Source organism: Clytia hemisphaerica, unplaced genomic scaffold (assembly GCF_902728285.1).
Source record: "Clytia hemisphaerica strain Z4C2 unplaced genomic scaffold, Clytia hemisphaerica genome assembly, whole genome shotgun sequence".
In the NCBI taxonomy this organism is placed as follows: Eukaryota; Metazoa; Cnidaria; class Hydrozoa; order Leptothecata; family Clytiidae; genus Clytia; species Clytia hemisphaerica.
The window spans coordinates 265,054-289,643 of NW_027104561.1; the positions used below are offsets into that span (position 1 = coordinate 265,054).

General features: G+C 35.4%; 2 protein-coding genes across 3 annotated transcripts; both read right to left on the reverse strand.

Annotated features, from left to right (window-relative positions):
• Window positions 1–2,199: 2,199 nt before the first annotated feature.
• On the reverse strand, window positions 2,200–20,166 carry LOC136823302 (probable tubulin polyglutamylase ttll-15). 2 transcript variants are annotated; one of them, XM_067079485.1, is made up of 16 exons: window positions 19,915–20,166; window positions 19,300–19,581; window positions 18,723–18,798; window positions 18,094–18,163; window positions 17,755–17,838; window positions 17,394–17,478; window positions 16,870–16,948; window positions 16,729–16,778; window positions 16,424–16,482; window positions 15,795–15,861; window positions 15,426–15,488; window positions 14,994–15,052; window positions 14,302–14,395; window positions 13,626–13,739; window positions 12,082–12,199; window positions 2,200–2,275 (listed from the first exon to the last, which is right to left on the reverse strand). In XM_067079485.1, the coding sequence occupies exons 1-15, from the start codon at window positions 20,134–20,136 to the stop codon at window positions 12,086–12,088; spliced, it is 1,518 nt and encodes a 505-aa protein (XP_066935586.1). In that variant the 5' UTR covers window positions 20,137–20,166; the 3' UTR covers window positions 2,200–2,275; window positions 12,082–12,085. The 2 variants fall into 2 exon arrangements, with proteins under 2 accessions (XP_066935586.1, XP_066935585.1); XM_067079484.1 differs by lacking the exon at window positions 2,200–2,275 and having other exon boundaries at window positions 11,771–12,199.
• LOC136823303 (brain-specific homeobox protein homolog) lies at window positions 2,269–8,357 on the reverse strand. Its single transcript, XM_067079486.1, has 3 exons — window positions 7,964–8,357; window positions 5,034–5,239; window positions 2,269–2,648 (listed from the first exon to the last, which is right to left on the reverse strand). The coding sequence occupies exons 1-3, from the start codon at window positions 8,271–8,273 to the stop codon at window positions 2,304–2,306; spliced, it is 861 nt and encodes a 286-aa protein (XP_066935587.1). The 5' UTR covers window positions 8,274–8,357; the 3' UTR covers window positions 2,269–2,303.
• Window positions 20,167–24,590: the final 4,424 nt, after the last annotated feature.

The window sequence follows — 24,590 nt, forward strand, 5'->3', positions numbered from 1 at the left end:
TGTACATTGGTTGCTTGCTTGCTTTTTAACTTTTTTAAATTTTAAACATATTGTTTTATAAGAACAAACTATATGAGAACATAAGGCTTTAATAGCCAAAATACTAAGGACAAGACGAGAACATTTCAAAGCTTTATGGACTCTAAAATGTCTAATTTCTTAGGAAATTGCACTAAAATACTCATAAAATTTACGAAATTAAGAACATCTTAAGAATAATTTTAGGCTGAAAACTTAAAAAGTTAAAAACATCCGAAGGCTTTAGAAACTTTGGATGTTCTTATAAAAAAAAGGGGTAGCAATTTTTCAAACGATGCTTTATTAAACAAGAGTGCCTTCAGAGGTTCAGAACTTAAAAAAGTTGAAGATTCTTATAAAAAGCATCGTTGAAAAGATAATCAAAAGCATCGTTGAAAAGATAATCAAAAGCACTAAAAGTTGTCAAAATCTTTAGGTGCAACAAGTCCAAAAAGCCGTGGGCTTGAAAGAACATAAACCACGCTCTAAAAATAATAGAAATTGTAAAATAAAACTGCGAAAATTTCTGGAATAAAGCCTGGACATTTTTTCGAATCTCAACTTAAAATTTTACCACTAAAACTTGAAAAAATGCGGAAAGGGTTGAATACACACTTTATTAACAGAATGAAATTTAGAGACCTTTCCACTAAATTTTTTGGCAATCTTTCAGACTTTTATTCGCACTTCTTTTTACTGGATGGGTATGGCTAAAATAAGACTTTGGTTTCACACTTAACCATTTACGTAAACTAAATTCAAGGTGCCAAAAAAAGCTGAAGATTTGAGGGTACAATTTGACAAAAATAGATTTTCGGCAAATGAAAAATTCATTATTTTAGATTAAATTTTTGATTTTAACACTATACACGTTTTTTTTTAATAAGAACAAACTATATAAGAACATAAGGCTTCGAGGCCCAAAAATTTAAGAACATTCTAAGAACATTCTAAGGCTTTGGAGACTTAAAAACATGCATTTTCTTAAGAAATTACATCAAAATGCTCAAAAAATGCTGAAAATAAGAACATTTTAAGAACATTTTTAGGCTTCAAATCCAAAAAACTAAGAACATCCGAAGGCTTCGAAAATTTTTGACGTTCTTATAAAAAAAAACGTGTAAAGGTAGATGAATTTTAAGAACATCTAGCATTGGATGATTTCGTAGGCACACAATATTTTGAAAGTAAAAACTGAAGTGTCTTAACTTCAATTTTTAAATATTTGAGCTTAGATGTAAACAAGAAAATTCTAAATCTAAGCTCAATATGTTTCGACGTCTTAAAGCTTGCTAAATGCTTAACCTAAAAAGGATAAATCGAAATCTGCGTCATTTTTGTCCAGCTAAATTTCGATTTTCCTGTTTTAGATTCAGATCATATATTTTTATACCTGATTGTCTGTCTACTATAAGTAGTGGCCATTCATTTTTTGTGGAGGTGCTTTAAAATCAAAACATTATTACATCGAGAAGTTTACATAAGAAATTTTCATGGTTTTATTCTTTTTGTAGAAACACAACGGAGTTTTGCGAAGATAATTGACGAAAAATAACGATGCTTCGAAATTTATTGGTGATTTTCTTGTTATGTTCGTTTGAAGTGGAAATGAATGATGCAGTACCGTTATCAAAATTATCTAAAATGATGGCTGACCTACCCTTTCGAAGCCGCCATACACCGTGTGGGAAAATTGTTTGCGTTAAACTGGACGATGATCGGAATTGTATACAATATGGCTATCATTGCTGACATCATGAAACTTTGACAAAATGTGAGGACAAACTTTTGCTCGAAAAATATATAGTTATAAATTTTCTGTACATAATAATATGATACAAACTCGTTGTTATTTATCTACATATATATAAAACACAAAATATAAAAAATACAAGAAACTAAAAAACCTAACGTGACAAATTTTAGGAGAATCCTTGGTGAGGCAGGAGACTACGTTGAGTCGGGAAGGGTACGCTCATAATTCTTAGTTTGTGGGGTCTAAAACTCGTGTTGGAGGGTTCTAATTACCATAAAAATGATATCAAAAGCCAATGACCTGTATTTAACGCTCTGGATTAAACTATCTCCTTGAATCTTAGTCATTTTAGTTTGCTGGGATTCAGAAACTGGCTCATGTACAGTTCACATTGGCAATACCTCAAATTCTTTCTGAGTGACAATCTCTCCTCACAATTTTCGAAAACCTTCAGATCCACTAATACGCTCTCTGTTGAATCCAAATAGAATTTATCTGAGGCTAAAAAAAAAGAGGTAAAAAGAATTTTTTAAATGATAGCCCCAACAGATTGTTGCATTAAGAAATTTGTATCTAAAGTTTGTTGATGGTGGTGTTGTGCGATAACTGGATGCTGGTGGTGCTGAGTCTGTTGTTGGTGTTGTGAAAACATTTGTTGATGTTGTGTACTCGATGTCGTTTTGTTGTTATTGTTGTTAAGGTCAATGGTCGTGTGTTGTTGTGACGTCATTTGTTGTTGTGAGGTGACGTCATCGCAATCAGCCTCGTTCTCATCATCTTCAGATTGGAGGCTCATTTGTTTCAATTTTTTTGTGTCTGTTTCATTCGTTTCCTTTTTCCACTTCATTCGACGATTTTGATACCATGTTTTAACCTAGGCAAAAAAGTGTCAATAATTGGGTGAAATTCGAGACTTAACCCTAGTCACAAACAGAATTAAGTTTACTTAAGGTTGAATGCGGTAGGCAAACTTCTCTTTCAAAACACTTCTAAATAGTACTTGGGGTGTTTCGAAAACTCACTGTTATTTAAGTGCCCGGGGGGGGGATGGAGGGTACGGTATGTGCCGCCCTTTAGGATACCTTTTCGGAAAAATAGGAAAATTTCAACTTTTTATCCCCTGAAAGATCGAAATTTGGTCAAAATTGGTCAAATTTGTCCCGCTAAGGGTCGTAAAATTCCCAAAATTTTCCTTGGTTTCTCCTTTTTAGTCCCGGTAAGGGTCCAAAGTTCGAAAGTCGGGCGGCACCTCCCCCCCCCGTCAGCTCGCAACCCTAGTATCCCCCTCCCGGGTTCAAGGGGCCAAAAATATTTCTTACTTTAATCCTTGAATCCATGTTACGTAAGAAAAGTCACGAAAGAATTCCTTTATATGTACAGCAAAGAGTGTCTTAAGGGCTCTGGTCATAGTGAAAAGGGATAAGTGTGGTATGGACTTTGATAAAACCTCATAACGACGCTATTCATATACTTTTCACAAAAAAGCCTAATCTCCTCGGGTAAATCATTTTATTGTTTCAAACTTTTTTTAAGTTCATGACAAATAATTTCTTTATTTAGATTTTTTCGGAAAAACTTTCTATTTGGCTACATCCCAAGAGATAGCTGTTTTCGTATGGAAATTTAGTGGAGAAAATTGCCAAAAATGAGGTTTTTTGGAGATTTTAAAGGAAAGATACTTCCACAAAAATTTTCCGAAATTGTATTTTTAGATACTAAATATATACATCACCTGAACCAAAAAAATTCCAAAATGTTTGATTTTTACCGAGATTAGGGCTTTGAAAGGTGAAATACTCTTGTTCGAAAAACTCTTTTTCAAAAATTTTTTCATTTCAATTTTTCGATTTTTAAATTCTAAATTGGTATGTTTAACAGGACATAATATTTTTAAAATGCAGAAATTGGTGTAAAATCAAAAATTGGGAGAGAATTCCAGAGCCCTTAAGAGAACATCTTACGTGTGCAGGGTTCAAGATCTTACGCTATATAAGAGCTGTCGACCACCAAGAGGGAGGAGATTTGAAAGCAACCTCGGGTGAGTAGGGGGCGTATCTATATATCACGAATCCCAAAATTCAGGGCAATGGCACCCTTGAAGTACGTTTGGACCAAAGATCATCATATCTATACCAAACTTTAAAAAAAAGCGTCATTTTTTTTGAAAATTTAAAATGACATCAAGCAAAACGATGCAAAAAATCGCAAAATGCAAGTTCTTTAAGAAAAATCTGTAAATATTTACTTTTAAATGGTTCATGACAATATCTCTAATGATAAATTTTTAGGGGTCACAACATGATAGATAAACTTCAAGGTATTGATGAGCAAGAATATCTGAGTGTTAACCTTTTTACTTAAAAAATAGGGTAGATTGTTAGGTTTTTAAGATACGCATGAACTCGCCCAGGACCGTTTGCTTGATCACATTTGAGGTTCTATTTTAAATACATGTTTTTTTATAAGCATAACGTTTATAAGCATACCGAGACCTGAATTTGTCTAAAAAATAAGCATATTACAAGCGATTCACCATTACAAGCATATTACTGAGCTTGCTTTTGAGGTGGGTAAGTGAAAATTTTTAGAATTTTTAATAATTAAAAAAAATACAAGCGTAAACGCAGCAATCGTTCACAACTTTCCTGAAAAATCTTTGTGTCATTACTTATTTCCCTATCCTCATGTATAGCAACGACAGATTTGGGAGAAATTGGAGACTAGAATTTTTCGGAAAAATAAGCATATGATAAACATACTTCGAGCCTGAGTCTAAAATAATCTCTAAGCATAACTGAGCTTGTTTCCCAAAAAACATATGCTTATAAAAAAAAACATGTAAAAAACTAAAATTTACCTAAAATATCACTTTATTGTTATTTTCTGGTGATTCATCATCTAAAATACTCTAGTGCCATCTAATCAGGAAGAATTTCAATCATTACTCTTAGGTGCCGAAAATTTTCCAATAGGACCCCCCCCCCCGTTTATTAATTTTTAAGAATATTTTCAGTTGGCAAAATGAAGTCCCCTTATTTTGCCCCAAAAAGCCTGATTTTAGCCTATATTTACCTTATTTTTGGGTTTTTCGAAGTACAATTTCCAAACCCCCCGGCTATTAGGTCCATCCCGTTTATTAAAATTTCGAAAATTTTCCAACCCCCCCCCCCATTATTCGAACCCCCCCCCCCCGTTTATTTGGCACCTAAGGGTAACAAAGGATAGATCGAAACTTGATAAAGACTGTTGACGTTTTTACCTGTGTTTGGTTGAGACCCAGTCGTTCGGCCAGTTTCGTTCGTTGAGGAGTGGATAAATATTTGCGCTCCGTAAATTCCCGTTCCAAAACCATTAATTGAAGTTCCGAAAAAACTGTTCGAGGTTTCCGACATTTTCGTCCACTAGATGTACGCATGGTTGGTTTGAGCCGGAAATACGCCGGAAACGAATTCATGTTATTGATACCTAAAAAACAATTAGATTATTCCAAATAGAATTATTTAGACAAAATAAACAAAAACAAGAGACATATACATGTAATAGAATCGTACGCATTTTGGCGTCAGTGTTTCGAAAGTGTGATGAGATTGAGTGACAGGCATTGACAAAAGGTATGTCACATTCTCTTCAATATCGCTTCATTATCTTTGAGTATTTCTTAGTTCATTTGTCGGGGAAAATATTTCGCTATAACAATAGGTAATGAACCTTCAAAACCGCTAACTCGTCATTTGTGAATCATTTGAATTGTTTCGAGTGGAAACAAACAAGTTTCTAATTCCCTTACGCGTGAAAATTTCATGCATAAAAATTCCTTTTCCGTTTTTTTGGAAATCGTAATTGATAATTTTAATTAAGATTTAGAAAATATTTTAGGGTCCTTCGATAGTGCCGTTAGCATTTAAATGTTTGACTTAATTTTTTTTTTCACACTAACCAAGCTTTACTCATTTGATTTTTTAAGTTATTTTTGGATGATTCTATAGGATGCCTACTAATCTTTCTAGCAAGATTGAATTGACTTGCGCAATGTTGAATTTAGAAAAATTAAATTTTAAAATAAGAATATGAAAAAATTCCCACAAGAGGTTGGCAAACATTTGCATATACCCTGACCAAAAAATCGTTTTCAATTCTTTCTTTAACCAACCGCACATTTTGGTAAAAAAAAGGTTTATTAGAATCCTAGGAAAGCTAAATTATTATACGCAGTTATCATACTGTCCCAACATTCCCAAACTGACTACAAAAGATTCTACTCTTTTTATGCAAAATATTAAACAGGTCATTCGTGAAAGCTAATTCTCGCAAAATTTTGAAAACTCGTTAACTTATGAAAATTAGTTTATTCGCAAGAATTGCTTCCGTTTAAAAAAAGAACTGTCTTCTTTTCAAACCTTTTGAACTGCAATCTCCTATCCAGAATTTCATATTAAGCCCCTTTGGAAAGTGAATTATCCCGACCGAAAGAAATAAACCCGTGATTTTCACACTATTCTGGTCCACCCCATCAAAAAAACGGTTATACACGCTTTTTTTATAAGAATGGTGTTTTTCCATTTCAATATGCATATTCTTAACTTTTTGGGCAAATCAACCCAAAGTACTTTAACGGTATTTTTAGGTTAGAATTTAAATTAACCATAAATTTAACATGTTGAATTGAAGTTTTGGCTTCCTTTGAATGAAATAATAAATTTTTGAAAGATTCGGCCAGAAATGCCGGTTATTAGGTACCCGAGAGTAAATGGTTAATGGAAACATTTTAGGAGCACAACAAAATATTGTAGAAATCTTTCGGTAGATACCTTTTATAAAGTTGTATAGCATCAATTTTTTCATTCTCGTCCAATAGTAATATTTTTTTGTTTCCTTATCCTTGACAATGATAATCTCAGTGAGATTATTACAAAAATACAAAGCTTTATCAATACGAACTTAGGCAAGTAAAACTTCAGGTACCGTAAAAGATTTAAACCGACATCGTACTCAGGGTAACATTCACTTTTAGAATTGTTCGATAGATGACCGATAGATTTTCCTTTCACGATGAGCAAGTATACCTTAAAAATAGTGTTTTTCAGCCAGAAACAGCTACATTGTCCACTTTTTGCACTTTTTGAAGCTCGATATCTCGAGTTAGGTACAGAAATCATATATACTCGTAATATATCTCTAATCTTAATTTTTTTGGGAGCTTTCCAACAATATACAACACCCTATGATTTTTGCCTGAGGCCGTCATATTTGTCCGAAAAACACACTAAAGTGTCCGAAAGAAAACTGGCACCTATGTCATTTTGATTCCCCTACCCCTTACCTTTCCAAAAATGTATCACAAGTGCTTTGACTAAAAAAGTCGAGCGATTTTAGAAATTTCCCCCTACTTTATCATAAAAAAAGAACTCAGGGCCTGGATGAGAGTACACTAGAAAACAGCTTCACTTATGCTTCACATAAACTAGTGAAGGAATGAAGGACAGAACGATGGAAGAGTGAGTGGACCGTTATTTGAAATCGATAAGGCTTGCGGTTTTTCGAAAGTATAGAAAGTTAATCCAACTACATGAATCAGTGGGTACAGACAAGTGCAACCTTTCAACACATCAACACGAGACAAAAAATCCTGTCGTCTGTCTACACTTTGTCTATGTTGTACCTGTACACAGAAAACTCTAATATGCTTAAATAATCATTCATCCTCAATATATATAACCACCAACATTCCAGGCCCTTTTGAGCAAAATAGACTTTTTTCAACAATTCATGGTCAATTCCATCTCATTTACATCCTTTAGCCCCTCCATTTTTATGGTAGTTCCGCCCGGCCTGTATCCTACCGATCCCTGTAGTTAATTTCACAATCAAGGAAAAGATTGTTGGAGAATCAGGACGCGCAAGAATAATTGGTCAAAACTTTTCTTACTTACAGCAATCTTATAGTGATATATAACTTTTACTGCAAGTCAGAACAAAATTACCCTAATCAAAATACGCCAAAAACCCAGCGGATTAAGATGAACTGCTCAAACGTTACCTTTTTCAAGCTTAAAAACTTGAAAATTATTTTGAGCTTTAACCGTAGTGTAAACGATGGAGAGAGCCGAAAAGAACGCCGTAAAAATACAAAGTTACAAAAAGAAAGTCAATTTTCTTAAAAGAAATAGATAAATCTATATGAAGTATTACCTTGGTACTCTTTGTCGGGGTGATATCCTCCTCCATATTGTTGGAAAGATGTTGGTGAGTACATTCCTCCGTACGGTTGCCCTTTCTGTACCAAAATGTCTTCTATACGGAAAGACGGTGAAGGGCGGTCACCAGGCGGACTGTACATAGCAGCCATCTCATTTTGTTGTTGAAAATGTGACAATGTATTGGTAGAAGTGTTATATGCAGGTGGAATGTGTTGCGCGGTGGTGTTGGTAGCAAAGGCTTGATAGTCTGCCGTTGGTATTTGTTCTTGCTGGAACATATATTCATTTTGGTGACAATACATGCTTGACAAGTCAGATAGATGATCGTATGTTAACTCTAATTGTCTTGCTATAATCGGTAGCTAATTTCTCTCCCTCTCTTTCAGTTACAGCCGCCGCCGAAAGATTTGATGAAATTTCTCTTTACGAAGATGAGATGATGGCGATGACCTTTCTTTTAGATGTCGTTTTTATTTACTAATGTCTTCTTGCCTAACTGGTAAATAATATCTTCACAAGCCGTTTGCACAAAAAAAGTTACTATTTCTTTGTCTCTACTTCGTCTCTTTATTTGTTTGACTTCAGTGTCATATTATTCAAATTTGAAACAATACGATAGAGCGCCGATTTATCTTTAAATCTTGTAACAACTTCAATGGGACGCCATTGTTGACAAAATGATTTGAACAATAACAAGGTGACAAACAATTCAAAGAAAGCCTTCCTCCTGTGATCTCAAACAGGTATTTACTGACTCAAATTCTCTCTCACATAAACCTTTCCCTTGAGTGACCCCCAATGTAAGAACTGAAATGAAACTTTAGTGACCGAGACTTTTAAAACTTTTTTAAAAGTTCACTACACCATGAAAAAGTTATATTTACTCAAAGTGAAATGAAAGTTGAAAAGAAGTTGGGATTAGGCTGAGCAAAGAATTCTTTCCCTTTTACAAAGCGCTGTGTTAGTTGGTTGGATCATGTCTCTTTTCAAGAATCCCAACAGAATGTTTGTGACGTCACAACGTTCAAAGGAGGCGCTTGTAAATAAATTTATATTTGCGTTTCACACAAAATGCTTGTTGGCTTGGATGATTCTTAAAAAAGTAACTTTTCATGTTGCGAGTTTTTATTTGTATCGCGGTAAGATGAAAAGCATTACAAATGGCAGCTCATAAAATCAACATTGAAGTTGACTTGAGGACATTTTTGCGTGCGAAAAATGATAAATGATGGAGGCTCCAATCAGTCATCTCATATGAGAGTCCGCTCAGTTGTTGGTGAAAGCTGACTGACTAGAAGTTAAAGCTCCTTAATCAGTGATCAATATTAAAGCTATTAGTAGGAATGAAGGACGGATTAGATTGTTTAAATGAGTCAGAGAACTTTGACGAAATCCTCTCTTCTTGCAGACAATAATAAAGTCCGTCTCAGTCTCGTAAAGCTCGCAATAAATTCATCTGCAAACAACCAAAGATTTATCATTTAGGCTAATCAAGGAAGATTAATTAGTTTATGATCCACAGCCTACTCTCGGGTACCTAATAGCCGTCCCCCCCGCTAATTAATTTTTCGAAAATTTTCCACCCAGGACATTCTTATTCCAACCCCCCCGCTTATTAATTTTTGGGAAAATGTTTTTGACAGTTCCCTTTTTTGTCTTAATTCTGCTGTATTAGCCTCCTTTTCAAACATTTTCCACCCAGGACATTTTTATTCCAACCCCCCCCCCCGCTTATTAAATTTTGAGATTTTTTCCAACCCCCCTGCTTATTCCAACCTCCCCGGCTATAGGCCATTTCACAGTCGCAAAGCGTAATGGGTAATCAGGACCACTGCGCGCTAATAACGACTTACTATTGGTCCAAAGTTTTGAAAAAAATTGAAGATTTTTGCGTCTAGCCAACGGGAAGCCGTAATGGAGGCGCAATCAGTCCTGATTACCCATGATCCATTTCGACCGTGAAATGGCCTATTAGGTACCCGAGAGTATCTACGACGTGAAAACACAAACTATGCAGAAATGACAGATCCAGAACAGCCTCACGTACCTCCCTTGTGCTTTTCATAGACAAGAGTAAAGGTCGTTTATCAGTCGCAATGAATCTTGGGGAACTAAGACTGGCTGTGCCCTCTGATTGTGCCCTAGTAACGATTTTCTGTTGGTCACGCGTAGAAATATTCGAAATCTGGAAATCTGGTTCAATTTAAAATCTTTATTGGAGCGCGATGGCTCTCATTCCAATGGATTATTTTGACCGTCCATGAACGTCACTTTGACACAGCCTCGTTTGGATGTATGGGAGAAAGAAACATTCAAGAAATGTGATGGGAGTATGTCAGTACTTCCTCCTCTTCAACCGCAAAACATGTGTTTGAGGTATCACGCTACTAATCCGCCATGTTGATTTAACGTTCAATGATTTCCGGTCTTCATAAAAAACTGTTCGTGAAAGAACGTAGTAGAATTATTTTTGGTGAAGTAGTGAACAGTTATCAAGGATGTAACAGGATTTTTTTGTTTCGTGAAATTTTCTCATTTCAAAAACACTTCTTTTTTGCTGCTTGATTGAGGGGGACTTTAGGAAGGAATCGTGGTTTAGGCATAAAAACGAAGTACGTTTTGTCATTCAAAACAAGCTTTACATAATGATGCAATGAGAATTGGGTAGAGAAAAGAAATTTGAGAAAAGTGAAGTATTTGCGATAAAGGTCAACTTTATTGTGATCAAGTGTTTGGAGAGAGATCTGACGCCATCATTGTATCAAATGTTCCATTCTGAAGAGAAATAGATCTTCCCTCTTCAAAATGAACTCATTCCATAATAATGATGATTATGATTAGAGGGATTATCGATTTTCTGTATGGGTGAAAGTAACGAAAACATTTCTGGGGCCGTGATATTATCTCTAAGACAGCAGCAGTATATGTAAATTTACAACCAGAGTCAACCAATTAATGACTGACTAAAGTTTAACGTAACCGAATAACTACAAATTTCAGCCGAAACTACCGTTCACATAGCTGTTTCATAAAACCGAGACCAAAAACTATGCATAACAAGGCTAAAGTCTCTCTAAAATTAGGGTTTGAAGTTAATTTTTATGGAAAAAATGCTGAGATCAAGAAAAGGTTTGGGAGAAAGTCATAGGAGTACATTCGACTAATGATGATCAGGTGACGATTGACTGACACAAAAAATAACAACATAATGGAATCGAGTGAGAGGGACCAAATAAAAAACGGTGCTATAATACTTTATCATCCGTTGTGCAGAATCAAGTGGCAAAAGTGTTACGTGGTGGTTCTTAAACCCGAAAAATTACTTATCAAACTTATTAGCTTTTGTTTTATATCTTCCCTCTTGCTGACACGACAATTTACAAAAACTCCCTAAAACTAAACCATCTCGTTAAAGAGGCGTTACCCCTAAAAACATATCACTGTATTAGGCCATGGGAGAGAAGGAGAGAGGGATATAGTTGATGACGAAACTGTTTGAGTTTGGTTGATGAAGTAAACCATATGATTGGATTAACACCTCCAGCCAAAGACCTTCACTCCTGCTGTTCAAAACAAAACATTCACTAAAACAGTGGAAACATTACAATTGCCAAATAAACCAAGGAGGTTGGCCTGAACAGATCAACAATAAATCGTCCTAATCCTCAATCACATATTGATGGATTTCTAAAAATTAGCACCTTCTTTTCATCAAGAAGTTGGTCAATAAATGAAGGAGTCGATCCCATAGGTCAATCTTGTGACTCAGATATCATATCAAATTAAAGGATCGCACTAATTTTATCCTGTGAGCCTCACTCGCTCCTTGATACGTCTTCCAAATTCATTAAAATCCTATCTTAAAAAAATTACATGTCGTTAAAAAATTGTTATAAGCAACTAGAAAATTAAAAACAATAAAAAATGCGTGATAATAAATAAATACAAAACTTAAAATTGACTAAACGAGTTGATGCATGGTAGAATCGAGTTGGGTCCATGTAAAAAAGGGACTTGAAGTGTATTAAAGCATAGCTCAACCCTTTATATTTCGATTCTCGTGGCTTCATATGTTGTTTGGTCATGGCAAATTTAACCGAGAAAACTAACCTTTTTATTGACACCAGGAAATATCTTCTTTACATTTCTTTTGGAACCAAGATGATAACCAATCATTATATTGGCCTTTGGGTTGAGATTTTGGAATAAGCGGTTCTCCTGTAGAAGTCTGGTAAAAAAGAAATTATCTAAGTTTTAAACCAGCATTATGGCAATAGAATAAAACGCAATCTATAAATTGGATTTCAACTGCCGAGTTTGTTCGACTACGGACACCATACAATTAACGGTAATAGAACAAATTTGCTTCCTTGACACCGGCCGTTGAATTAGTAAAAGTGCTACACCTTTTTCATCAGAAAAATTTTATAAGAATAATGAGGCTGAAAACGCCAGAAAATGAGAAAAATCAAGGGTCAAAGTAAAGTATTAGAAATGAAGTATAAGGTCAAGATTTCATACTAAAAATAAGAATAGGATAATAAAAATATAAAAGTGCCATAAAATAAGAACAACCGAGCCTCGGAAAGAATTTACTAGCTCTCATAAAAAGTGATGCACTTTTTACAAATGTGAGATTTAAACAGCGAAAGCAAAAATGATCTTTAAAGGAGCGACGGCTAATTGTCAAAGAAGTCAACGTCTCAATCCGGGAGTTCGCGGTTCAAATACTCGCTTCTTCCAATGTTCCGTTCATAGAAATAGTCAGGCCGGCTGGTCGCGAATCCCGTGAAAGTTGTCAAAGAAAAGCCTTAGATTACTGGGCTATCTACGTAAAACATCGACACTATCTTAGACCATGTACACACGCTACGGTTCCGTGTCACTTCTGGCCGATAGAATGACTTCATTTCGTTTCGGATCGAAAGGGAACCGTCACGTACGAACATTATCTTACCACTGACTTTTATATATCCCTGGAACAAGCTATATCCACCATCTTTGATCGAAACTTTTTTCGAATTGGTACCCGTAAAGAAGCCATTGCAGTGTTAAAAATTAACGTCTAATGGCGCTACATCATCAAAAGTTTTCGAGGGAGGGTAGATCTAGCGCTCTCGATGCGTTTACACCGCTATTAAGGGCTCTGACCATAGTGAATTTTTCATAATTGCCGTGTTTAAAATGTGTTTTCTGACTGATGTAACCAACAAAACTATGGTATGATATGTTATACATTTTCTGTTAGACAAACTATTCCTGAATCTGAAAATTCAAAAATTGCATTGAAAAAATTTGATGAAGAAGAAAATGAAGACTTTCGCGAAAGAGTTTCGGCGAAAAAAAAACATTTTGAAAAATTTTTCGCAGTAGATGGTGTATCTTTTACCAAACAATAAAAATTTTTGCGGAAAATCTTTGTAAATGCTTCTTTGTTAAAAGTGTTAAAGAATCTAAAACATAACTTTCATGTTCAGATACTAAAATCAATTTTCTGACTATGGTCAGAGCCCTTAAGTAGTGCCGCCATTAGGGTACCACTTTTCAAAGAACTCCGATCAAAGATTTTGTTTGGCCGGGATTGAGTAAATTGGTCCAGGGTATATAAAGGTCAGTGGGTCTTACAATATAATAATCATGGATTCTAAACTTACCAAGGGAATGGGTAGTAAGCGACGGTACGATCCTTTATTGTAGTGTTCACGGAACGCTTTCGGTAACAACATCTTCATGGTGTCGTCCAAACAATGATGGCATAATTGACATTCCTGAAATGTATTTTTTACGATCTGTAAATGTGGGAAACAATGCACACATAGAAATTCAGTAGTAGCTTACAGAAACTGTTTATTAGATCCTTTATCTCTCGCTTCACAGCAATTTCATAGTATAGATTCGCAGGATTTCTATGTTTTCTCCATTTTCAAAGGGTTCTAACCAAAATTTAGTGGATCTTCGATATTCCGTTGCTAGTTTAACGTTTCTAGTTTTAAGTTTCAATAAAGGGCAACTTTTTGCAGCTTTCTCAATACAAAACAGTTAATAAGATGATTGTGAGTCATGACGTAAAACTTTGTAGATCAAATTCATTCCAAAATGTTGTAATAACGAGTCAAGAAAAAGAGACAGATGCAAGCTATGAAATTCACATTTAAGGGTTTGAAGAGAATTTATAGATTTTCAAGGTTTCTCCTTCAAAAGATCAAGGTTTTTTTTATGCTCTATTTTCAAGGTTTCCAAACTTTTCGCTGATACCACCCTGATAATTGTAGTTGGTAATTTGAGAAAAGATAAGATAAGAAAGTGAACAGATGTTCCGACAGTTCTTACCGTGATTTCACATTTGAGGCATTCAGCCGCGGAACATTTGAAATTTGCGAATGTTATATCACGCATGCGTGCTGCCGATTCATGAAGAATTGTGCTGAAAATAAAAAAGAACAGAATTCAAAGTATAAATTCTAAACGCTTGAAAGGGACTTGGCCGAGTTTACTTGAGAAAATGAGGTCAAAATGCCTGTCTCTATTAGAAAATCAATACCAGCGAGTCAAGATATTTGATATAAATCCTTCCTCAATCATGGTCATAATATTTGAGAAAAAAGAGAAATTCCCACGAAATCTTACAACCACAAACGATTTCGAAGCGCTGTAAATTAGATTGGACGAGTAGAGTTTTAACTCTGAGTTTTAACGCTAGACTTAAGACTCCGAGGATCCAAAAGTCCAAGAAGGTCCAATTGGGCTCAGAATGTAGCCTGGACGTCTATAAACCCCTCCCGAATTGAAATATTCGAATAAATTGATCAATTAGCCCAAAAGTCAATTTCTCGCCCGAACTTTAAATTACTAAAAACGAGGAATTAACCAAAATTCTCAATATGATTGCTGGTTAATTCTAACCCAGTCTAACCCATTTTCGCTTTAAGGGTTGATAAGCACATGAAAAAATATTTCTTTGTCGATTTTAGAGTTTGTAAAATTTACAGTTGGGTAGAGAAACATGTAAAGGTGATATATACTCGTAGCGCTCATCGACATTGGTCAAAGCATTTCCAAGCTGCAATGCACCACGGACAACCTGATAATGTAAAAAAAATTATTGTTTTGAAAACGTCAGGGATCAATGACAGTGTATTTATTATTAACTTTTGAATATATCGTAAGAGATAATCAGGGTGGTTTTAAGATCTCTTGCCTGTAGATTCCTTTCAAAGTCCGGAGGGATGTCATATTTTTCCAAATTAGAGTTATGAAGACTTGAAGCCTCTAAAATAGCTTTTTACGCATTGTTTTTTTTGCTAAAAGTGAAAAATTTTAATATCACTTCCGAAAATATGTAAGAAAAGGTTTTGCTAAGGATTATAAAATGAATTTCAAATCAATTGGCAATTAGCTCTAATAAAAAAAGGTGAATCAAGCTTTACAAAATACATGTTCTTGATAAAGCATACCTTAGTATACATCATACGATTAACTGGGTGAGCATCTGGCGAAAGATTGGGTGACATGTTGACCTAAAGTGGTGGAAAGATGGGAATTACAACACCCCTGTATCAATTTCCCAATGAACCAAATTCCAATGGAGACATAAAAAGTTTTTTTTCCAGCTTAAAGAAATTAATGGTACGACTGGGCCAATACCTCTTTTTTTGTTTTCACAGGTAATGAAAATGTACAAGAATTACCCAATCAGGATGATATTTTAGGGACAATTCTTTGACTTATTTTGTTTTGCCAATTTACTGGCAGCGTGAAATTCGAGACTTGAAATAAAAAATGCATGATTTTCAGTTCAAATCGACGCCGAAAATTTCACCAACCTCCATCAACCAAACTTTTCCCTTCTCGTCCACAACGAAATCAACGCGTACTAATTCAAAGAAATTCCTATAAAAGAGTGGAATATAATACGATCATGACATATGTAGTGTAACAGCTCGGCTGATTAAGCTATATTCTTTAATGGGATAAAATTTCACGGATCTCGCGGAAGCCACCCAATTCGCGAAATTAAGTCACGATGGAAATTTGGAAAGCCCTTATCCGTGAAATATTTTTAAACATAACTCATTACTATTGTGACTATTGTGACTAAACATAACTCAAAAAAGATCAATTAAACTACTTTTTAAATGTTTACTGGCATCAAAGAAGCGCTAATAATGCATATTTCAACAACCAACATGCATGATTTGACAGTGAAAGGCACAAAATCGTGAAATTATATCTCCCAATAGTGCAATCCGCGAAACTAAGTCCCCATGAAATCTTAAAATTTCGCAGATGAGCTCAACCGCTAAATTCAATCCCCCACGAAAATTAATTTCATCAAGTATAGTTCATTTGGAAAAAAATCCACAAGTACAGCGTCGGGTTTGGATTCTTACGGGTGATATGATGTGATTTTCCTGAAAGGACCTATGGGTTTCATTTAAGAACAGAAACTTACTGTTTGAAATGATGACCAGAGAATGCTTCGTCCATCTCTTCAGCTTTTGCTTTGAATAACTGGATAGTGATAAATTGAAAAGATTTAAAAAGATTCTTAGCAAATCACAATGTTGAGATCTTGATTGGTTTAAAAATAATAACACGTGAGCAATAACTATATGAGCTTAAATTGACAGGCGTGAAACTGTTTAAGAATTACCATTTGTGTAAAAGCTCTTTACGCTATCATATTTTGTTAGAATTCAGAACCTTGGTGATTTAAAAGTAATCCTCGAATTCAAAACTGTAAATACGAAAAATCACCTCTGTAATACAATGACGAATCTCCTTCCACATGCTGTCAGGATCAAAACCTGGAAAAAGAACACATTTTTATCATTAATCTCTTGGTTTTACCACTGACTCAGTAAGACGCCGTCGAGAAAAGTATTGTGACTAACGTACCTTTTTCAAGCATATAGCTAAAGAAAGAACTTTTGAAGCTCATTTGACCATGATTGTAAAATTTCTTCAATGATGGCATCTGAAAGAAAGAAACAAGAAGTTGAATAATGGTAAGAAAGTACAATTAATGCTATTCTAATTAATCTATTAAAGGACCTCCAAAGGACACGAGTGACTTTGAAAACAGAACAAAAAAACCTGTCGGATGTAATTCAATATTTTTCTTAACTTTATAATAAATTTGTTAAACTTAAGGCTAACTTTTCTTTGAACTAAATGATGAAGAAGCGAAGAAGCAAACAAACAGCCATTCCAAAAGTTCGTCGTCGTAATAGACCTTATCGGAGTTTTTGGATTTTCCAAAAAAGCGATGCATTGCGGGATTGTTTTGAGTGTATTACAATAGAAAACTCTTAGGAATTCCTCGAGGGAATTCTATTGTAATACACTCGAAACAATCCCACAATGCATCGCTTTTTTAGAAAATCAAAAACTCCGATAAGATCTATTCTTGAATTTCCTACCTGGTCTAAAGGTATATAATCGTCACCAACAACATATTTCTTTGTGTTCGCTGCGTACAGGGGGTAATAATCTTCTGTGCAAAACCTTAGAGAAAAAATCAATTGATTTTTAACACGTTAACCGCTGGCATAAAATTCCACAAAACTACTTGAATTCAAGGTTTTCTTCTTTTTCATTAGCCACTTGCAGCCAGTATTAAAAACTTTTAAATCTTTTGAGTCTTAATCATCTTGGTAATTCTTGCTATCGCCCTTAAGTAACCCTTTTCTTTTTTTGATTCAGATATCTTCTGATCTAAGAGGTCTAGAACTAAATCTTAAAAATCAGTCTCATAAGAAACAATACAAGACGTTGACCAACCTGAACAGAGCTTCATCGTGGAAATAATACACTTGAAGTGGATTGACCGATGTATAAACGACATAGATGCCTATGTCAAATTTCCTAAAAAAAGAAAAAGTCATTTTAATTTTCTTTAAATTTATACCAGAAGGGGAAGATCTTCCACTGCTTCCCTAATCTTTCTTTTTAATTTTTCAAATTTTTTAGCTATTATGGACTGCATTTGGTTTGATTAAAAATAAATTGAGAAAACTGGAGGGTGGGCCTTAGGTTAATATTCTCAGTAAATGTTCTCTGAAGGGGTAACGTGCATCAGAGAATGTTCTTAAAAGAAGGAATATCGAAGCAAAAAAATACTTTTTATCGATAAGTAGCGGTCTTTCTATGAACTCTTGAACAAACGTAGACCCAGCATTCGTATTGATGTCTGAAAGAAAATAATTTTTAAGATTTCACAAAAACCTAATTAAAATAAAATAGTTTTTCCCCAAAAAATATAGTTTTTCCCAGTGATTGGAGAATTATTGAATTGTCTCGAAATAGATCTAACTTACTCAGAACTTTATGTTCTCTTTTTGTTCTTTTTTCTTTGTTAAGGATGTCCATCAAACTAGGGCATGGTTTCATCCAGCTTTTTAAATTATATTAGCACTGGAAATCCCCTTCAATAGTACAGGAGCAAATGTGAGGGAAAAGTGACAATTTTTTTATGTTCAGAAATAGAAAATACTTATACACAAAAATTAACACCTCGTCATAAAACCAAGAAACTTTCCACCCATCAGCATTAGTACCCCTAACATTTGAAAGATTGAAAAATATCTATCCATCATAAGTTTGACAAAATTCTAAATCCCCCCAAGTTTAATGGGGGATGAAACCATGTAGGGATAGCAGAGTTTTTTGCAATTTACACCAAGTACGATACATATATTTGGGAAGGTTAAAATTTTAAAGTTTGTGTAGAAAGTAGTAGAAAAACAAACCTTTTGCAGAGATGATTTTGATTCCTCTATGATTATTACTTTTCTGAACCCAAAGTTGATCAGGATTCTTAGTCGCCTAAAGTAAGAAAGAGAGTTTTAACATCAAGACTTTTTTGATGAATATAAAAGTCAAACACGTGGTGACGATTAATCTTGAATAAACTTATCATTTCTAAACAAGTGGGAATAAACGTTAGTTTTTTTATGTGACAATTGGAAATTGTAACTTATCTTAACATCGGGGTCGACCACCACTATATGTTGGTAAAAATCCGGGGGGGGGGTACTTAGACAAATGGAGGGTACGGTATGTGCCGCCAGGTGCCGCCCCTAAGATCGAAATTTGGCCAAAATTGGTCAAATTAGTCCCGCTAAGGGTCGTAAAATTCCCAAAATGTTCCTTTGTTTTCTCGTTTTTAGTCCCGGTAAGGGTCCAAAGTTCGAAAGTCGGGCGGCACCCCCCCCCCGTCAGCTCGCAATCCTAGTACCCCCCCCCCGGGGGTAAAAATTAGTTAACAATGGGGTCTTAACGATTATATGAAGTTAAACGTTTTAAAAAAGGGGAAAAGTATCTTACTGCATGAGCAAACTGTGTTTCTTCAGCAGGAATGGAAAAAGCAGTTGGTATCCATTTCAATTTGGTTCTTGCCAGCTCTACTTTCAAAGTGATACTGCTGGTACCAGGAAGTTTGTTCACTTTCTGATTTTGCTGAAGATTGCTTAAACTAGAGTGGAATTCTTTGCGGAAAGGAAAATCATGAGCCCATAGTAAATCCCATTGTGGTGGTTCCTTTGTAGATGTGATACAATGATATCCTGCTTGAGTTAGAATGTGAAAGATCACCTTCAAATGATAATTCTGAAAGGCGAAAGGAGAATAAAATATCCAATTTAATCAATTAGCTTTCACTGAAATAAAGCTTACGATGATTGAAAAGATACTTACGCAGATGGTTGTTAGCGTAAAAAAGTCCATCAACAGTACTACGTTTAGATCTATCGATTTTAGAAATTTTAGAAATGAGTTCTTATAAGGTCCTACACATGGTTCTAAACCATGGTTACATTTACATTACTAAAGGTTATATTTTCATCTTCATTTACAAAAAGTAAAAATAAGAAAACCAGAAGATGCACAATAAGCATTGCTGCACCCAAACAATTATTGTATCAAAAGTAAAGAGAGCCTTACATGTTTAGCATAGATCCATGCATTTTTCTGTGGTAGACTTTTGGCGAAGGATTTACCATAGTTGTTAGTAAATCGTACATACAATCCATAACTGTTGCTAATCACCAAATACACACCAAAACAAAACAATGAAGTGATAAAAACTTTGGAGCAGGTGGCACCAGATATCCAACGAGTATGTTTCCTTCTGTGATATTTATCATCGTCTCCTTCGTATCCCATATTTCTATATTTTTCTCTATTTTAAATATTATCTTTAAATGTAAAATCGTTATACCGGTAAACAGAACTAACATATAATTGATTGACGACCTGTGACGACTAATGTAATTTAGGATTGAAGACGGTCAGAAAGAAAGCTTACTTATAAGTCAAGCGAAAGTCAATTTTTAATATGCGAGTTACGAGTTGTCTAAAACTTCAAAGACAACAACCATATCTATAAATACACAAAACATTTGCTCAATCGCTCAATCGCTCAATCGTGACTACGCAAAATCAAATAGGTTGCTAATGACTATATTTTTAATCATCGAATAAATTACCCACTCGACCATACTAAATAATTGCTCTATAATTGTCTATATCATACACTTTTCAATCTTTGATTTGTATGTTCGATTGATAGGTGTTTTCGGTTCAAAACACCAGCAACTAGTGATGTTGACTTCAAAAAGTTTTCTTCAACGTTTTCCTCATGAAGAAGATGGACGGAAAAGAACTTAATTGCAAAACAATTTCTAAAAATCAAAATTAGAATTGGACTAGAGGAAGACAATATATGAGAGAGCTTCTCTCCAAACAATCTCAGACAAATCAATCTACAAACCTAAACTCCCTTCTACTCTAACAGGCAATCAACCACCGCAAATTGAAGATAATAAAATAAAAGGATGTGAGCATTATTAATAACTGTACTGACAAGAAAATCTTTCTTTGCCAATGGAAAATAGCTCGTCCAATGTCCAATCCCAAAGATTGATTCACCTATCAAGATCAAAGATTACCGTCCCATATTCGTACTTCCTGTACTTTCCAGAGTATTCAAGAGAGTTTAGTCCAGCTTTGCAAATGCATCGAAGACAAAGCGCTCTACCACCAAACACAGTCTGGATTTTGTAAAGAACACTCCACCACAACCTTACTAATTAAAATGAGGGATGATATCAAAAAAGTGAGACGTTACGTTATTCATCCTAGCATAGATTACTCAAAAGCCTTCGATACCATTGACCACAAGAACTTGCTTCTGAAGTTACGAGACATGAATTTTTTCATCGATAGGGAGTGGTCAGAAAGTATCTACTAGGGGGGAGTGGAGGAAATTTCAAAAAATCCAAGAGAAATTGCGCACTCCCACCCCTAACCTGGAAAATTTCACACCCCCTCCACTTTGCTAATTTTTTCCCCTTCACTCCAACTGACTAATTAATAAGGTGAGGGTTATATTACTTATATTTACTTCTGGCTAAGGGCAACTTGTCACATATAAATCGGGTTTAACTACAGTAAATTTCCAGATTGTGAGTGATCCTATAACTATAAGCCTCAATATCAAAATGTTGTGCACTCATGTGGGGAGGAACATTATTATATAGGCTTCATTTCAAACTTGCAGGGGCAAAGAATTCAGTGATAGAGGAGGCGCGTGGTTTGCGCATACATGAGAAAATTTTGATTTTGGACTCCTGATTTCCTTCAAACATAGCTCTTTTTCTGACTGATTCTGCCCAGAAATTTGGCTTCCAATGTCTGAATCATATAGAATTTAAACGTAAAGTTTTTATTTTGCATTTAAGTTGCATTTAAAGGTAATAATGATTATCAGAGACGAAGGAGGCGCAACCATGGTTTGTGCCGACATGAGAAATGTTTTATTCTTGACTCCTGATATGACTCAAACATGGCCCTTTTTGGAATGATTCTGTCCAGAATTGAGGCTTTCAATATCTGAATCATATGGAATTTCAAGTAAAGATTTTATTTACATATTAAACAAAAAAAAATTCAATTTTCAGCTACTTTATTCGCTGAAAGCACCGTATTTTCAGCTCTTTTTATAAAGGCTAGACTATGCTGACATATGAAATTGTAAGATCTCTTAACAAACATTCTCTCTGAACGTCCACTGAACCAATTTTTACACAATATTAAGATCTATAGGAATCGAAATGGTGAGGCTATGACGATGATATTTCATGAATATACAGAATTAACAATAATATGAAATACGAATAATGTTGGCCGTTGCACCCCCTCCTTCCTTTTCCATTGAAAAAAATTTGGAACCCCCACCCTAAATCCTCAAAAAACAATTTCCAATCCCCCTGAAATACTCAATCCCCCCTAGTAGATACTTTCTGACCACTCTCTTATTTATCTAGCTTGACTGAAAAGACTGAAAACGATACGTCGATAAGTCGAAGATAAAACTTCATCAATTAAATCTATGTTTTTCGGAGTACCACAGGGTAGTATACTAGGCTCTGCAGGGGGGGGTCCATGTACAAAACAGCGACATGTATCAGTACTTTGTAGCAAATTTCGATTTTAAACACCCACCCCCCCCCCCCTATAGTACAAAATGTACAAAATACTATCCAGCAAACTCCCAAAAACACCCCAACACCCCCTATATTTTACAATATACTATCCAGTACTATCCAGCAAACTCCCAAATACACCCTGACACCCCCTGTATAATACAATATACCTACCTCTTTGTACCTCTTTTTGGCTTTTGCTTGAACAGCTCATCCAACTCGTTGAGTCCGATGCTTCGACATTTCCTTGAGGCTGTTGGAGTCAGCTTGCCTAAGGTTAAAATAGTGGGCAAGCAGAGGTTCGTCCGGAACATTTGTGAGGAAGGTGTCTAAGTGTTTTTTGAATACTTCTTTGGGGCAGTTTGTCAAATCTCTTATTGGTCTGGGAAGGATGTTGAATAATCGAGGGCCTTCTTGGGAAAGACTTCCCCTCCAGATATTTTTGTGTTTGATATTGACAGCTTTTAGATTGCAAATTCTCCCCAATCTCTGATTTATATGGCAGGAAATGCCTCCTTTACTTTCGTCATAATCAAAATTCGGGAGTTTTCGTCAATTCAATGACGTTCCAGGTATAAATTATTTGATACCGCTCTCTCCGTCTTTCAAGGCTATACAGTAGTTTTAATGATTTGAGTTTTTCCCAATAATTGAGATGTCTGAGGGATGGAATTCCATGTAAAAATGATTTCTGAACTTCTTCCAGTTGCTGGACAAGACCACGCTTCCAGGGAGACCAGAGTTGAGAGCAGTAGTCCAAACGAGGGATGGCTAGTGCTTTCCATAAAGTTAACATGCTTTCAATTTCCCTTGATTTGAATGTGCGGTATATCCATGCACTTATAAATTTTCACTTTTTTGATTTGTTCTTGGATATGTTTCTCATAAGTCAACTGAGTGTCTAGGGTGACTCCAAGGTCTTTAACTTCGTCTTTATTTCCGATCAACGTTGCTGTGTCAGTAAAATAGCGAGAACTTTGCTTCAGAGCGTCGTTTTTCCCATAGGCAAGGTGCTCAAATTTAAGACCATTCAGCTGCATGTTGTTGTCTTCTGTCCACTTATAGACAGTGTCTAGATCATTTTGTAGATGATAAACATCCTCCAGTTTGGATATTTCTTTCATCAAACGAGTGTCGTCAGCAAACGATGCCAAAATAGAATGAAGGATGTTGTCATCGATATCTTGAATCATGATCAGGAACAATAGCGGTCCCAGCACAGATTATCTCTATCTCTCTCTCTCTCTCTGAGGAAAAGGTTGAGTTTACTGAAATTCTCTGTGTTCGATGAGTCAAAAAGGATCTGATCCATTCAAGGAGTTTACCGTTTATGCCATTTTTCTGAAGCTTGTGTAACAAAATGGTATGGTCTACTCTATCAAAAGCTTTACTGAAGTCTAAATAGATAACGTCAATGTTGTTTCCATTCTCTAGGTAATGGATCAGTCTTTCGGTGTGATGAAGTAATTGACTAAGACATGAGCGGCCTTTCCTAAAGCCATGTTGATTATTGTTATAAAGATTGTTTTCTTCTAGATGATTCTGTATCTTGGCTCGTACAATCTTTTCAAAGACCTTTGAAACGTGGGATGTGAGGGCAACGGGTCGGGTCAAGCTGGAGTTTTTACAAGACACTTTCAAATCAGAGATGCTTTGAGCATAGAACTTTTTCCTATCGTATACAGTAGAATTGCTTTATAAAATACAGAACAGATAGGAGGTAAATAAAAGATATATACCTCAAGCGTCCCCAACACTCTCCAATGTAACTTACCGTGGCTGATATGGGCATCCCTGCACCTATCTTGCCGCAGCGGTGTAAATTAGGCGGCCGCCTAACTTTTCAGGCGGCCGCCTTTCTTTTCGGGCAGCCGAAATAAGAATAGAAGGCCGCCTATTTCAACTCAGGCGGCCGCCTAAGATTTAACAAGTTAGGCAGCCGCCTGAATTAGAATAGGCGGCCGCCTATCCCAACTCAGGTGGCCGCCTAAGACTTAGCAAGTTAGAGCGTCTTCTTTACGATAAAAAAAGAATGAACAAAAATTTAAAATCCTGAAGCTCACATTATCTTGACAAACCTTTTAAACTTTTTTTTGGTGCACCCGGTATATTGTAGATTATTTTCAAGCACTT